The sequence below is a fragment of the Argiope bruennichi genome, chromosome X2 (genome assembly GCF_947563725.1).
Source record: "Argiope bruennichi chromosome X2, qqArgBrue1.1, whole genome shotgun sequence".
Classification (NCBI taxonomy): domain Eukaryota; kingdom Metazoa; phylum Arthropoda; class Arachnida; order Araneae; family Araneidae; genus Argiope; species Argiope bruennichi.
Window position 1 is genome coordinate 125451544 of NC_079163.1, and position 16910 is coordinate 125468453.

The 16910-nt window shown below is 30.1% G+C and overlaps 1 protein-coding gene across 2 annotated transcripts in view; it reads left to right on the forward strand.

Moving 5' to 3' along the window:
* The window catches only part of LOC129960386 (probable elongation factor 1-beta), a 33024-nt gene extending 23561 nt beyond the window's left edge, over positions 1–9463 (forward strand). For both annotated transcript variants that reach the window (XM_056073803.1, XM_056073804.1), the window contains 3 exons: positions 4378–4503; positions 8898–9013; positions 9315–9463. In XM_056073803.1, coding sequence (XP_055929778.1) covers positions 4378–4503; positions 8898–9013; positions 9315–9353 — 281 coding nt within the window. In that variant the 3' untranslated portion in view covers positions 9354–9463. The remainder of the gene's footprint in view (positions 1–4377; positions 4504–8897; positions 9014–9314) is intronic.
* Positions 9464–16910: the final 7447 nt, after the last annotated feature.

The following is a 16910-nucleotide window of genomic DNA, read 5'->3' on the forward strand; positions in this document are numbered from 1 at the left end:
TCCCCTTCACTTGGAGTGTGGGAAACGCTGATTTAAGCATTTTTACAGAGTCCCTGTAGCAATAATTAAATTTTTTTAAAAGGTGGAATTGGATCAGGAAATACAAAAACATTTTAGGATGAGGTTAATATGTGCTAATTTAAGATAAAAATTAGGAAATTCATTAGAATTTAATTTAGATTTAGATATATCATTACATTTACACTAGTGTTGCAAACTCAGAACTTATTTTTCAGTAGAAATTTAAATACCAGTCTTTCTTTTCTTTTTTTAAATTGCAGTTAGATTTTTTTAGAGTAGCATCTAGAGATTATAAATTATCCAGAAATACATTGTTAATGATGTATAGTGGTATTTCTGAGATGTGGAAGGATTCTAGTTTTTTACAAGCTTGTTAAATGCTTTTAGATTATAGCAATTTGTATAATAAATGAAAATATAAATTTGTGGAAGATTTTAAGTGTGCAAATTTAAACCTAATTTTATTTCTTTAACTTTTTTTTCATATTCTTTAACTTAATTTTGATTTTACAATTTCTCTTACTCGTCATATATTAAAATTTTGAGGTAATTGTAATTGAAATTTCTCATATATTAATGCTGTCTAATGCTTGTGTAGATCAGAGATAAGGATTATGAATGTTTTCATATGTTTCCCAGGGTGCGTCGTGAAAAGTGCTTACTTTTCTCGTGTAAACGAAGAAAGCTTTTCATTTTGTTTTATTTCCCCACAAGTTGAATATAATTCGAAATCATGGTCGTAAAGGCTTTAATGTATTAAAGACAGGGGTGTTTGTGCTCCGGGGAAACCCCGGAATTCCGGGGATTTTGAACTTCGATACCCGGAAATTCCGGGGATCGTCGTTCAAAAGGAAGTAGAAATAATAATGAATTATTTATTTTGATCTGGGTAATTTTGTTTGCTTTGAAAGCAGAAAAAAAAATTACAAGCAAGGTCAGTGTGTGTGGTAAAAACTTTTCCTTTCTTTCTCCAAAGGCAGTGATAATGCGTGAAAAGGGGGGAAAAAACTTCTTTTTTGTTCTTTCCTTATTGCGAGTTATGACTCATTCCCCCGATTCTGGGACATTCTCTTCTGGATTCTTTTCGGCAAGTAGGCGCGGCAGAAAAAAAAAGGGAGAAACTTCGTTCGACCAGATGTGCGATCACGTGACTTGGGTTCAAAGGTCTTAATTTTGCAAAAAAAAGTAATTCATTGAACTTTTATAATTAGGTCATTCAATACTTCATAATTGTAATTTTTCATTTCTCTCCCCCCCCCCCTTCTCGAAACTCCAAAATGTCGGTAGTAAGTCCGTAAAAGTTTCAGGGGATTTTTTGGGGTCCCACAAACACCCCTGTAAAGAAAACCAACAATAGGGAAGAATTCGCAGTATTCCAGGGGTTCCAGCACATATTAAGATGATAATTCTCTCGCCCCCTCTCTCCTTTCCGACTTTTCTTTTTTCTCCTCCTTTTTTCTTCAACAATGTGCATTGCCCTTTATTAAGATGCTGGAATAGTTATCTGGAAAGGAAGTACGAAATGTATATTATGCCATACTTATTGCGAATCGAAAGGTTCCAATTTGAATTTTTAATGTTTTAGATGTTGAAGAATTTATTTAAGTTACGCCTGATAAGTATATATTTAAACTTTTATGTGTTGTTAAAGAATACTATGCTATATTATCCGATTAGCGAAAATATGAAAATTACAAGATGAATTCGATGCGCCAAAATGATATATTGAACATAGAAAAAGCTACTTTTTAAAAACACGAACATATTCGATCAGCATTCGCATTAATATGTGGTTTTTGAGCAATCGCTTGAACGACCTACTATGGTTATTCAACTGTACTATTGTGAATTGTAATTAATTGTGGTATGTGATTACATTTGACAAATGCGTAAAATCTAGTATGGTGAAATTTTAATTTGAAGCCTTAGATTTTCAATGATCGTGACATCTTTCGCTGTATTTAAATGTCCCCATCCATTTGAACATTTTTATTTGTTGGACTAATCTTGCTAAATTTGTTTTGATTAAGAAAATGAAATAAAAAAAAGTTTTTACAATTTTTTTTCAGGGTTTTGGTTCAATCATTTTATGATTCTTTTTATAACTTGTAGAAATTTTTCTCCAATGAAATATCTCTTTGTATAGGTTTTGTCCTAAGCAACGCTTAGCATAAAGCCATTTCAAAATGATATTGCTTCTTTGAATCGTTGAATCACATTATTCTGCTGCAGTTTAAATTGTAGTAAGAGAGAGAAAAAAAATGCCTTCTTTGCTTAAAAAAATTTTAAAACATGTTAATTGAATAAAATTTTTCATTTGATAAGTTTTGCTAAATTTTGAAGCAATGCGATATATTGTCTCGTGTTGGCTTCAAGAAAGATTTTTATTAAAAAAAAAGCTTCATTGACATTTTTACTTTCTCGTATACAAAATTTAGAGAAAATATTGCCATCAAAAAATTCGAACTCGAGATTTTAATGAATCGCCACGTTTCATACCTCCTTGAATTCGAAAACACATATACGGAAAATGTCTCTTTGTGTCAAAGATAACACAGAAACACTTTCAGCTAGATTAATTGAACCTGGTTAGCTTCAAACCAAACTTGTAGATTTCGATCCTATTTTCAGCAACATTTGTTTAAAGGAAATCTGCTTGCCTGTCCGATTGTTCGAAATAAGTTAGCATGATAACTACAAAACGAAGAGGGCTAGATTGTTAAAATTTGGTACACATATTTAATATCTATTGCATAAACATCTGTCAAATTTTAAGCTTAATCCAACGAGCAGTTCACCGCATGTCAGTCTATACTTTCAGTAATATGTAAACGCGATAACTCAAAAATGTAGTGACTTAAATATATAAAATTTGGTATGTAATTCTTTGAATATAAGTGTAGTTTTGAGTCAAATTTTTGTTTTAATCGATTAAAAAGAATGCTTCTAAAACCCAAGTTCGCTTTTCGGATACTTTCAACTACATGCCAGATATTAATTTCAAAACACTTGCCAACGATCACATGATAGTCAGTAAAAATATTTAATTCATGCCTAGTGTTAATATTCCGTAACTACTGTAAGTCAGTGCCATGCAAGGCATTTCCTGGCAATATGCAAGAAAGTTTTGGAGAGACTCTCTGGCTTTTATTTCCGTTTTGCTTCTAACTACAGAGCTGTTTTTTGATGTTATGAATTTGTTTCCGTTATTTATGAAAATTGGGACTTGTTAAAGCATTTTCATTTCTTCTTAAAATACATTCTTCTGTAATTTTTTTAAGCAATAATTTTTACTTATAAGTTAAAAAGCAGGTTTCCGTTAAATTTTAGGTACGTTAAACGTTTTTTTTTTTTTTTTTAATTCTTATCGCTTCTTTAGAAATAAGAAGCGATAAGACAGTTTCGTCTGATCATTTCTGAACGCTGCTATTATCTTCTATTAAAAATTTGTTTTAAAAAAAAAATTATTTAGAACATGGCATTGTTCTTTCACCAATTTCATGGCAGTTTTGCCAGTCGTATTAACCATAGGAATGCTTTAGTTCTGAGCTTTATAAGATTGCAAATAAAGTTACTTAAGAGATTGATTCAGTGAAAAGAAAAATTTACTCTTTCCATTCCAGCCATGTTGAATCTTAATTGTTGTTGCTTATATAACAATCAAATATAAAATTTGTGGTCATGCTGAGCTTCTATATCATTCATTCAGAAATTTTGTATCTATCTTGTATTTTATTTTAATTTTAAGAAATGTTGAAAAAGCTCAGATTTTTATTGTTAATCTTTTAAAGGTTGACTTTTTTTTTGTATTAATAGTTTTCATTTTTATGGTCATTTCTATGCTTTTGTCGAATCTAAAAAGGCATAATTATACAATAGAAGATGTGCAAATACAGGAATATATATTCAAAATTAATTTTTAAAAAAAATATTTTTTCAATAAAAACTATGCATTATTATAAAACAGAGAAAAAATTACTATGCTTAGAAAATCTGCTGTTTTTGTATGCATACTTATACAAAGGTGCTTAATTTTTGAGGCTTAGGAGCTTAAAAGTAGTTAATGTTTGCAACAGTTTCTCGCTACTCACTCTGTTCCAAAATATGAAAAGAAAAAGGGGATGAAGAATTTAGAAAACACTTTAAAAAACGGATTGTAAAATAACAATTTCTTGTTAATTTGTTCTTACTAGATTTTATTTTAAATAGACTTCATATAATTCAGATAATTTTTATCTGTTATTGGAGATAAAAATTCTAGTACATATCATTGAATTGTAAATTATATTTCTGAAAAGTACATTTTCTTTATTATTTGAGCTCCATTCCTCTGATTTAAATATTTGCTTTCCATAGAGCCAGCTTTAGTAGCAAAGTCTAGTGTCGTTCTGGATGTTAAACCATGGAGTGATGAAACTGATATGAAAGAATTAGAAATTGCTGTGAGGAAGATTCAAATGGATGGACTGACTTGGGGAGCATGTATGTATTTTCAAAATAATTATTAAATGTAAAAAGTTCTTTTATTTGCTGTTTGAGGGCTGAGAGAGGCTCTCTCTCTCTCTCTGTCTCATATTGAGTTAAAATTACTGCAAATTTCGCTATAGATTAATTTATTTTTAAATTAAATTTGACATTCAATTGCTATTCACCATGCATATCTTCTACCGATTGTTATTTTCCACTATTATCCATTATTATTTATTATGCGAAAACATACATTTCTGTGGTTTCAAAAAAAAATCCCCTTATAATAAATGCTTTCTCGTGCCATAATATTTTATTATTATGCTAGTTACTTTTTAAAGACATCTTATGAAGTAGTTATTCTTATAATGTTATATATGTATGTAATAATTATCCAATAATTATATCAACTTTTAATTGTCTATTCATATCTCAAATAGAAAAATGTGGTGAATCAATAGCTTAATTACTTTTAAAACTACCAATATAACAGAAATTAAAGATATGTGCTATTCATAAACATTTAGATTGATGTGATTTGCTTACTTCCTGAATACATGTCTTTATATAATAAAAAGTTTTGCAATCAAAAAGCATTTGTATAGAAGTCTAAATTGACGGTAAAACATGGTAGAAAAGTGATTTACATTTATCGATGAATGAAATGCCCCACTTATTTTATATACTCATTAAGAAATAGTAGTGTAGAATTTTGTCTTATGAGTAATATAGGAATAATATTAGCACAGAAAGATTAAAAATCATTTCATTTCTTCTATCAGTAAGATATTTATTTTAATATTAAAATTAATATTTCCTTCAAACAATAAAGTGTATACGATTTTATTCATAAACAATGCTCATGCAAAAAACAAAAGCTCATTTTGGTGATTTGAGCGTATTAGCAATTCAGGCTTGGATGCGATTTAGAGATAAAAGCTTTGATATTTTGTCATTTGTTAAGTAACAGTCGATTGAAACGTTAAAGACGCTTTTAAATGTCACTTGTCACAAGAAAAATTTAAAAAAAAATGTTACCAAAAGTCTAGAATATATCTAATTTTTGCACATGCAAATATAATTCCTCTTAACAAAAAATGTCAAATATCTCTCAATGTAATCATAATATATTAATCAAAATTTTTACTCTGGATATTTTTCTGCATGGAATCTCTATTCATTACATAAAAAAATGTTTCTGTAGGAAATTTTAAAGTTGGTACAATTTTAAATATGTAACCAGTATCTTACAAACATTTTAAGCACAGAATATTTTATTTTACTTTATTGCCTTTAAAGTGATCATTTTAATTTCCATATAGAATGTCCAACAGCAGTTTAAGTTGGGTGGCTCTTTTCTAAATGGCTGTACCTAATAAGAATGTAGGCTGACGCTGTTTGACTAAATATCATAGTATAAAGAACTATTATATATTAATGTCATACTTCAGGTACTAAGGATGAATAGTGTATTTTTTTAAAGTTATATAAATATTTTAGTAAACACATTGGCAAGTTTTTTTCACCTTTAATTTTGCATAAGAACCATTTTTATGCCATCTTAAAACTATAGAAAATTGTCTTTATATTAGGTAACACTTCCTCTTTGATAAATATGTGATTATTGTTTTTCTTGAATACAGAGAATGTATATAGTAAATTCCATGGATGCTCATTGTATCTGTGTTGGGTGATTATAATTGCATTTTCAAAAGGCTGTAAAAAAGAACCACTAATCAGAGTGACCTGATATTTTATCTGAGTATACATGAGACAATGGATATTTATTTTGTTAAATAAAAGACATAGAAAGTTGACCATTAGATGGCGTTGGGTTCGTCAGGAGGTTCTAAAAGAAAATATTGCTTTATAAAGATGTCCATTTTAAAATGCTAATTAAAAGACGACATGCGAACCGTACATTGCACTTGTGGTAACGAACATGTAGTTCCTGTTATTCAATATCTTAGAAGGTGGTCGTGATTCTGTCATTGTAGGATTGGGCTCTTCTTGAGAAGCTTTTTTACAAGAACAGTGACAGTTGTATTGAAGAAATTCTGAACATTCAAGTGTTTAAGAAACTGTTTTGGTCCGATAATTGCATTCAGTCTGAAGATAATGGATAAATTCGAATAGACATGTTCATTTGATGTGAAATGTGGATATGGGGGGGGGGGTAAGTAATTGCTAAGATGTTGGTGTAGGATATGGCTACAGCATTAGACAGCGTCAATTAGGGTTTTCGGAAAATCCAATCTGCAGGTAATTTTCCGAATTTCAGACATGACATGCTTATCAGCTCAGTTCATAATATTTTACAAAACATCCTGCAATGCTAGCCATTCAAAATTATGCATGTCCTGGAGAGTTGCTTCCTGCTGACTTGTCAAAATAAGAGGCTTTCGCCCTACAATTTCTTTTCCGAATAGAAGTGGATAATAAATGATCATGGAACATTTTGTGGACAGAAGCCTTTTTCCATCTCCAAGAATCTGTCAATACTCAACATTTCAGAATGTGCAAGAGAATCATGTTGCACTGTCTCTTCGTTCTCAAAAAAATTAACCTTGTCTTTAGGGCAGTATTTTTTTTTTTCTTTGCACTGTTTTTATCGAGGAGTTTAGTCCTTCGGGTTATGAAACTTGTACAGACAATGGGACACATTATGAATGTTTTTTTGTGCAGTCAGGTCATTCCAGCACTGCATCAGTGCGGATATGTAGATATCACAATTTTTATGCAACATGCAGGGGTGTTTGTGCTCCGGGGAAACCCCGGAATTCCGGGGATTTTGAACTTCGATACCCGGAAATTTCGGGGATCGTCGTTCAAAAGGAAGTAGGAATAATAATGAATTATTTATTTTGATCTGGGTAATTTTGTTTGCTTTGAAAGCAGAAAACGCAAGGTCAGTGTGCGTGGTGAAAACTTTTCCTTTCTTTCTCCAAAGGCAGTGATAATGCGTGAAAAGGGGGGAAGAACTTCTTTTTTGTTCTTTCCTTATTGCGAGTTATGACTCATTCCCCCGGTTCTCGGACATTCTCTTCTGGATTCTTTTCGGCAAGTAGGCACGGCAGAAAAAAAAGGGAGAGACTTCGTTCGACCAGATGTGCGATCACGTGACCTGGGTTCAAAGGTCTTAATTTTGCAAAATTAATGGTTATTAATTTTGCAAAAAAAGTAATTCATTGAACTTTTATAATTAGGTCATTCAATACTTCATAATTGTAATTTTTCATTTCTCCCCCCCCCCCTTCTCGAAACTCCAAAATGTCGATAGTAAGTCCGTAAAAGTTTCAGGGGATTTTTTGGGGTCCCACAAACACCCCTGAAGATGGAGCTCCTCCGTACATTGCAACATCAATGAAGCAGGTATTGAATCTACAGTTTAGAAAAAAAAATTATCAATCACCATTTCTCAACAACCTGGCCGCCACGATCACCTGACCTGAACCCTTGTAACTTCTGACTGTGGGGTTATCTGAATGATCTTGTGTACGGGGTTCGATTGCAAATTTAAGAAACACACATAACGTAATACATTCATAATATCGCAACTGAAGCATTTTGATCTGTTGTGGAACATACTGCTTTGGATTTTTAGCTCGTAGGAAACAAAGGTGGAGAGCATATTAAACGTTTTTTAAGTCGTCATCGACTTCCTTTTTCTGCGGTTTTTGGCTTTGGCACAATTAAAAACCGATCGACCCCCTCGCCCTATCCGCTCTGACACCGCCTTGTTGTGGTAGTTGGACTTTGAGCGGAATGAATCACATTTCACGTTTTTTAATCAACATCTTATCAGTAAAGCGCCTTTTATCGATCACCTTTTTAACATTTTTTCTTTCTCAAAAAAAATTCCCATGGTTTTACATGTACTCAGATGAAATAACAGGGCATTCTGACCCGTATTCTTTTAGTCTTTCAAAATTGCAGCTTTAATTATAATCACCATATATAACATTGATTTATTTTGATGTGCTGTTCTTTTTCTTTTTTTTTTTAATATCTGTTGAAACATTTTAAATTTAAAATTTATATTTCGTTTTCTGTTAGTCGCACCTTGTCTGACAGGTACAAGATTCTTTTTTCAATAACTAGATGATGCTATGCATGAGAAGAATCTTCCCTATCTTCCTAGTTTGTTTTGAAAATAGTTTTTGTTTTGTGTCTGTTTTAGTAGTGTTTATATATCTATTATTCAAGCTATATTATTTACTAATGTTAACAATATATACTGATGTATCTGGATATAGTGCGACCTCATTAGTTTGAAAAAAACAATCGATTAACGAAATGTTAAAAAATTTTATGTAATCAATGCAAAATTCTTCAGTTTTATCAAGTTTCTAAAATACTTGTTAAGTTAATATATTTTTCAAACTCCTAGTTTTGTTTTCATCTTTCAGCCAAACTTGTACCTTTGGCATATGGCATTAAAAAACTCCAAATTATAGCCACAGTTGTTGATGATAAAGTTAGTGTTGATGGATTGCAAGAATCTATTGAAGAAATAGAAGATTTGGTAAGTTAATCTGTTATTTGCTACATGCGTGTAGATATAAGTTTTAATCTTTTAAATCATTTTTGCGGCTATATGATTTTTGTGGACAGCAGTCTATTTGAAATTAAATCTTTTTTTCAATCAAGATTCGGAATTAAGATACTTTTTGAGTCATTGTGTATTTTGAGAATTTAAATCTTATTTATTCTCATAATCTTTATTATAACTGCAAATATCATTCACATTACATTAAATATGTGGTTCCACAAAATGTCCTGCTTAATCTTATGTATGGATATTAATTTTCTTTTCTGTTTTCCAGGTTCAAAGTGTGGACATTGCTGCCTTTAATAAATTGTGATTCCTTAGCTGTATATTTAAAAAGAAATGAATAAAAGTAATTTTTGTATGCCATATGAAAAAAAAATTCTTTAATGTCTTGTACAATTCTACTTTTTAAAATTTTTTTATATATTTTCTTAGTTGCATCATCATACATAATATTTCTGGTACTATTTTATTAAAGAAATTAGAGTGATATGAGTCTTTCACTTCAGAGTTGCTTAATAGAAATATTGGCTTTCTACTCATATTTTGAATAAATAATGGTAATAAAAAAAATCGAATATAACATTCTTCTTTGTACAAGAGATCTTGCAAATGTTTTCACTTCTTGATCTGCAGTACATTTAAGCAAGCTGTTTAGAAATGAATATCTTTATTTCATTCCTTAATTGGAAAATGGGGAAAAGTTGTAGTAAATAATTTTGAGTGTATATACAAAGTTAAGTAGTATATGTTAAGTTTTATTAGAAACTTGTTTTAATTAATTACAAAAATGCAAAGCATTGCTTGTAAGCAATTTTGATCGTAATTTGATTTGAATGTTTAGTAAGTTTTATTTTTATCAAATGCCCTGAAACTTGCTCCCCAAGGAAAAAGCAAAGAAGAAGTTTGTATTTTGTATATCTTACCATTGAGAAACCTGTTGAGCAATATCTGCATCTGCCTTTAATCCCATGTTTGGTCCAATGTTTTTAACAGTCGAATTAAACATTTTGAAATTAAACCTGGAAACTGCTACCCCCCCCCCCCACTTCTGTGATTGGGTTGAAGACATGGTAAGTTCAGAGTGAAATTCTGGTCGATTGTTGTTTGTCACTCCTCACCTAATCAAAGCTTACTAGATTTTTCTGCCCAGCAATATTACTGGTTGTAGAAGGGACTGATAATGGGGCAATGCATTATGCTCCTTACTGTCTTGGATAATGGATATAGAATCAAATTTTTGCATCAGCAATGACCCTTTGTTTCCAGTTTTAGGCACAAAAATCAGGCAAATGTCAAGACTGTTGTTAACAAATATTTCTAACTCAGATTCATGAGAATCTTCAATATCTGGCATGGATGCATTAATGGATGAAAGGAACCGACCTCTTCTCTTTCCTATGCCATAAGGTTTTTTCAGATCCATAATTCCGTGATACTTGTAATTCAAAATATGAAGTATACTGAGTCTATGAATTCTTAATGTACTCATGGAATAATTCATTGCAGTTATGAGAAGATTGTTAATTGCCATTAGTCTAATCACTAAATGTTAATCTTCTGGAATAAAAGCACCAAGGATTCATTCAAATTAAAATCCACAATTTTTATTCACACCTCGCGTCTTACACAGTTCAAGCGTACTCTCATAAAACAGGAAATCCGTTCGACTTCCGTTCTCGCCTGGCGACTGCATTGCTTGCGCATGCTCAAAGGTAAGCAGCCGTATGGAGGGATCGGCTTCACCACATACTGCTGCAGGTAAAGCAACACATTTTTCGAACTCATTATTAGAATTATTGCAGTGTTTCATATAATGAGAGAAAATTCAACTCTAAATTATTCTGACCCAAAAAATATAAATAACTTCAAGGTACTGTTGTGCATGTAGATCAACAGCAAAACATGCGTAATGCCAGAATTTTTTTTTTTTTTTTTAATCTAATATGTTACAATAAGCTGTTAATGAAAAAAATGAAAGAGTTAAGGAGCAAAATTTCTTAAAAAGAAACAAAATCTGTTTCCCTAGTTGATAGAATTTTTATATTAGATTTGTTTATTTATGTTGGCCTTTTTTTCTTTCAAGGAAATTAAATGTTGATGAAGTGATGGTGTAATGTTCTTTTTCTAAATATAGCTAACTGTAGTATAATAAAGTTATTTTTAGATAAGCAATGAGAGTGCTTTAGTAAGATTTTCATTAAAAACTTGCTGAAAAAATATTTAAAATATCTTCACTTCAATGACAGTGAAAAATATTTATAAATTGCATGTGATAATTAGCTTATATTTGTATAAAATCGGGTACATTTTGTAGAATTCAGGAAATTTTATCATCAAAACTACTATGTTTATATTGGTTCGTATTTTTGTCCTCTCTAAAGTTGCTTATAGAGTGATTTTTTTAAAGATAAACATAGTAAACATCTTCACCTTGTATAAGATACATAATGTCTGTGCAGGAAATTCTTTCATTTGTGATACTCATCATAATTGTAGGTCTTTAAATAATTTTTTAACTGTAATTTAACACGGCATTTAAGTTTTATAATAGCTGCAAGTTTATAAATAAAAGCTCAAACTAAAAGCCTGAATATTGCAATTGTATGTAAAATCGCTTTATTTCGCACATATTAAGTGCATTTTGTCAGTATTAAGCTGGAAGATAAATCAAATAACTTGATATATTATCTAATTTTCGACAATCTTGGAGTAACAGCTGCAAAAATAAATTTTCATCAAAAGTTATTAAATAAATTAATTCTCTCGTGAAATTGAATAAGGGATCATAAACATACACTATGAATATTATTAGCAAAATTATCTCGCAATTTATTAAAAAACATTTTGTATAAAATGTACATTTGTTGACATTCTAACATGAAACTAAGTGCAAAAGAACCTCGTTTATCGACTATAATTCGTTTCCGAATCTTACTGGTAATGCGAAACGCTCGCAAAATTTTTTTCCCATAAGAATCGATACAAAATAGAACAATGCGTTTCACGCTGAAACAGGGACGGCGACAGAGGTTTGCCGACGGGGTGGGAAGACATCTGACAGAGGGGCAAGTACAGTTTCTCTAATTTGGCTTCAAAATAACCCATAATAATTTTTACATTTAATTAAAAGAAGTATTATTTAGCTTTTTTTATTCATATATTGGCCCTTTCTTTCATTTTTAAAAATTTGCAACCATATTTGAAAAATGTTTGCAAATTTCAATTTTTCTCGGGTTTTTTTATTGACCATTAAAAGATTGTCAATATTTAAGGTTTTTTTGAGACTCTTGAGATTTATTCGCCCTAAGATCTAATTCTGGAAAAAAATAGTTATATTTCATTCTAGATTGTGGTGCATAGATAGAAATGCAGTTAGTGCTAGAATGACTTGTCATGTTAAATGGACAAATGTATACTCTTGCCATGGAAGTTATATAAAATGAATGTAGAAACTAAATTCAGAAAGTTTTAAGAAATTCAAAATAATAAATTTAAAAAAAATCGATATTTTCACCGATATTTCAATCGATTTTTTAGCATAGTCCCCTACCTAAAATAATTTTTTTATAACTGCAACAACGAGCAGGAATTTGGACGTATTTCGAATCTGAGGCGAATAAGCGCACCTGCACAGCAAGAAATTATTATAATTCGAACACAAACAATATAGAATTCTGAAAAAATGCAAATGTTATTTCTTACGAAGGTTGGAGAAAATATTTTGTGAATATAATCACAAACTTACTATTTCATATAAGATATGAAAATGTACTTGTAAAAAATGGACTACTTAAACATTAGGTTCCCCATGTTATTTATTGTTCAATGTATATTTAAGATTAAAACCAGCGGGAGTTTTCGCCCTAAACTTTCGTACACTCTCTAATAAACTTGTCACGCCAGAGAATGCCTTAAATGGCATTCGAGTACAATAGTTACGAAATATATTACTTTGGCTTGAATTTACCATTTTTACTGACTATCTTATGTCATCCTTGCCGAGTTACTTAGCGATTGATCCCTGGTAGGCGCTAATAGTATCCAAAAATCGAATTTGTGTTTTAGACACGTTTTTCTCAACTAACTGAAACCGAAATTTGAAACAAAACTGCATTGGAGGTCACAAAATCACATAGCAAATTTGATATATTTAAGTTATTTGAATTCTCGAGCTTGCATGTTTCTGAAATTAGACCGTCAATCCGTAGTTCGATTTGGCTCACAATTTGACAGGAATTTATACTATAGATGTTAAATTTGTGTGCCGGATTTTACCGATCTAGTACTCTTTGTTTTGTAATTACCGTTTTAACTTATATTCGGACAAACGGACTTCCTCTGAGCAGAGTTTACTCAAAATGTGATAGAAATCTGCAAATTTGGTGTAAAGACAGTATATTAAATTTCAACTGTCTAGCTCAGAGCTAGCTAGTCAGTTTTTTCAGTTATCTTTGACACAATCAGATAGACAGGTATTTCATAAATAAGTCAGTTTTATTGCAATAATAAATCAGATTTAACATTGCAATAAATTCCTTATTTCGAAATTGTCCGCACCTACTTAATATTTCTTAAATTTAGAAAAAAAAAATCTTGAAAATCGGAGAAAAATTGCATGGAAATAGAATTGCATCACTGAAAAGGAAAAAGTTTGAATTTTAAGATGGTATAAATATGTAGGAAGAATTTGCTCCAAAATTACTGTAAAAAAACTATAAAATTTCGGTTTATTTCTAATTAATTAATTTTATACTTTGAAAAGTTAACAATATTCTTCATCTTTTTTAAATAATAAGTACGCAAAGTTTGATTTATTTCGGCTCAGTGCTTTAGAAGATCTGTAACATACATACGTAGCTGTAGTGACATTTATTTATATTAAGATTATAATTTTTAATTCACTCAAAATATTGGCTTTTTTTAAATGGAATTTTTAAAATTAAAAATTACTTTTTTTAATTTTTTTATTTCTGAACAATTTAAAGGGATGTCATCAATTGTACATTTTTTCTATAAATTTAAAGAATTAAAAAAAATCAATATAATTTATAACAAGAATTAAGTGAATAATAATAGAAAAATGATTAAATAGCAAATACCAACAGGTATTAAAGATAAATGATTGATGCCGAATTTTAACTTTTTGTTCTGCTGTGCTTTTTTTTAAATGAATTAAATTTTCGTTCTCTCCATCCCAATTATGAAGTTTCTTTTTCTTGTAGATGTTTAGTTTCAAGAAGGTGCTTGTCGAACAATTAAGCTCTATGAAATACATTTAAACAATGAAATATCATCATTCTTCAAATTTTAAAGTAGTAGCCTCTTAGATGTGCGTTATGTATCATACATGTTATATAAATGTTAATAATTGAATTTCCAGTTATAAGCTCTTTCGTGAAATTTAACTGTCACATTCTTATAATAATAACACAAATTATTCGTTTTTTGAAAAAAATGTCTTTGGGAACTCCTTTTTATTCTTTTTTTTTTTTTTTTTTTTTTTTTCCTTTGAAAAATATGCATTCCTTGATTTTCATCAGCATCAGAAATTTTTAAAACATTCTGCATGGTTCGTAAGAATTGCATGTTTGAAAAAGAAGATTAAATATGTGTTTGAAGAACTAAATAAATTTTTTAATCATTCCGTGACAACTTTTTACAGTTTTTTTGGTATCTTAATGTTAGAAAAATATATATAGTTCTGTAACTCAGAGAAGTCCGTATTTTTCATGTACATATTTAACGTTAGAAAAATACAAACATAAAAGTATAAAAAATATAAGTATGTATGACCGCATTCCTGTCACTTCTTTCTGGTTCCATGCCAAAAACTGCCTCGTCGCTGCCTTTATTCATACTTACAAATGTATTTGATCAATTTAACGGAGTTACAGTATTCCACGTTTATGTGCACTTAGTATATTTTTGATAGCAAAGATGAATATAAATAACTCATCGGTTATCTACTTCGATATCACCGTTTTGCGTTTGTATGGTTGCTAATTTATCGCCTCTTCTACTGATCTTCTGTATGAAGGATATCCCTCGTTTCCTATAACTTAGACACTAATTCTCGAGGATATCGCTTATAGCATAATAAAAATGAAAATAAATCGAAATCTATGAAAAATTAATTTAGCAATGCAGTCGGAAACACTGAAAAATGAAATCGTAAAATATTTTGTATAGTGTGTGTTGCTTTTACGTCCAACAGATAGCACTTACAGAAAAAGCGTTCGTGCCTGTGACGCATTAACCAACGCAATGTCATAGAAAATAATTAAATGAAAATAAATCGAAATTTATGAAAAATTTCTTTAACGATGCAATCGGAAAAATTTTAATGGAGTCGTAAAATATTTAGCATAGCGTGTGTTGTTTTTACAATCCACAGATGGCGCTGTTTGTCCAGAAAAGTGTTTTTACCATAAAGTTGAAATAGTGAGAGGGACTGCAACCCTATTTTGGTGTAGAACAAGATAAAATCACGTGACTTCGGGACAGAATTTGTATTCACTGTAACCGCATTCCCCATTATATTTCAATGGCAGATTATTTCTCGCTTTTAACTGTTAAATTTTAAAGCTTATTTAATCCCTTATTTAACTGTGTAATGTGATGACGCTTTATAAGCCAGATAACAGCTACGAGACATGAGAATTTTCTTTTGTCTTGTGGTCATGTTACGCGGCTACGAACTCAAAGGTTGCGAGTTCGATCCTCGCCTATCGCCCAATAGCAACATCCTGTATCATTTCACAGCTATGTACAATAAACATATTCTATTTATATCCATTTTATGTCAATTTAAAATTTCGTAACTTGGATCCCTCGGTGATTTTGATGTTATAACTGAATAATATTTCATAGTTTGGTTTAGTTATTGTATTTAAATTAGCTAACTTGTTATTAAGCTTCATTTAAACTGATAGAACTGTATTTTATTTTGCTACTCGCTTTATTTTAATCTCGAATGTGTTGCACGCGCTTGGCTACAAGCTTGGCATAATTTTTTCTCGCCAACACAAGTATATATATATAAATATTATTGACCGATTAATAATTGTGTATTTATTTTAATGCAACTAAATTTCCTTATTATTTCCAAAATAGTGTTTCTTTTTTACCATAAATATTCGAATCGTATTATACTGCGAAAAATATTAAATCATCATTGTGAATAAAATAGTGAAACTAAAACGTGTGTTTTATTGAAAATGTTATAGAGTAAGATTTCATAAATGTACTTGTAATAATTCCATTTTTTTATAAATTTTAATTAAGATCTAAAAAGAATCTAGTGTATATTCTAAAGATAAGAAATTATTAAAGAAAGAAATTCTATCTTTACAGATAAAATTTTTGTCTGAATGTTAACATTTATTAATAATTTGCAGTATGCCCATACCCTAAAATCACCGTTTTGTAAAAATTTCGAATTTCTTTGTTATTTTGTATTAAAGTCAACGCATTTAGGATTCCAAAAATGATTTAATTTTGTTTCTGCGGTAGTTAGAAGCAAAGTTACCTGCAAAACTATAAACCAGAAGTGAAATATTTAAAATTGATATTAACAAGGGGAAGACACGAGGTTTAAAATTGAGTTCGGGATGAGAAGAGAAATTCCATAAAGTATTTCATGCGTGATATATTCTAAATATCACTGTATCATGTCAGTTTCCAAATATTCTGTTTTTATTTATAATTTTTTTTATGAATGATGAAAGTTGCAGAGGAAGGCTTTCCTTTTCCTTTTGATGAACATTTGTCTTTATTTAGCTATATTTTCACACTTTAAAAGTTAATTGATTTTAATGTCACTTGAAAATGTGTATTTTATGTCATAATTGATATTACACACAAAAAA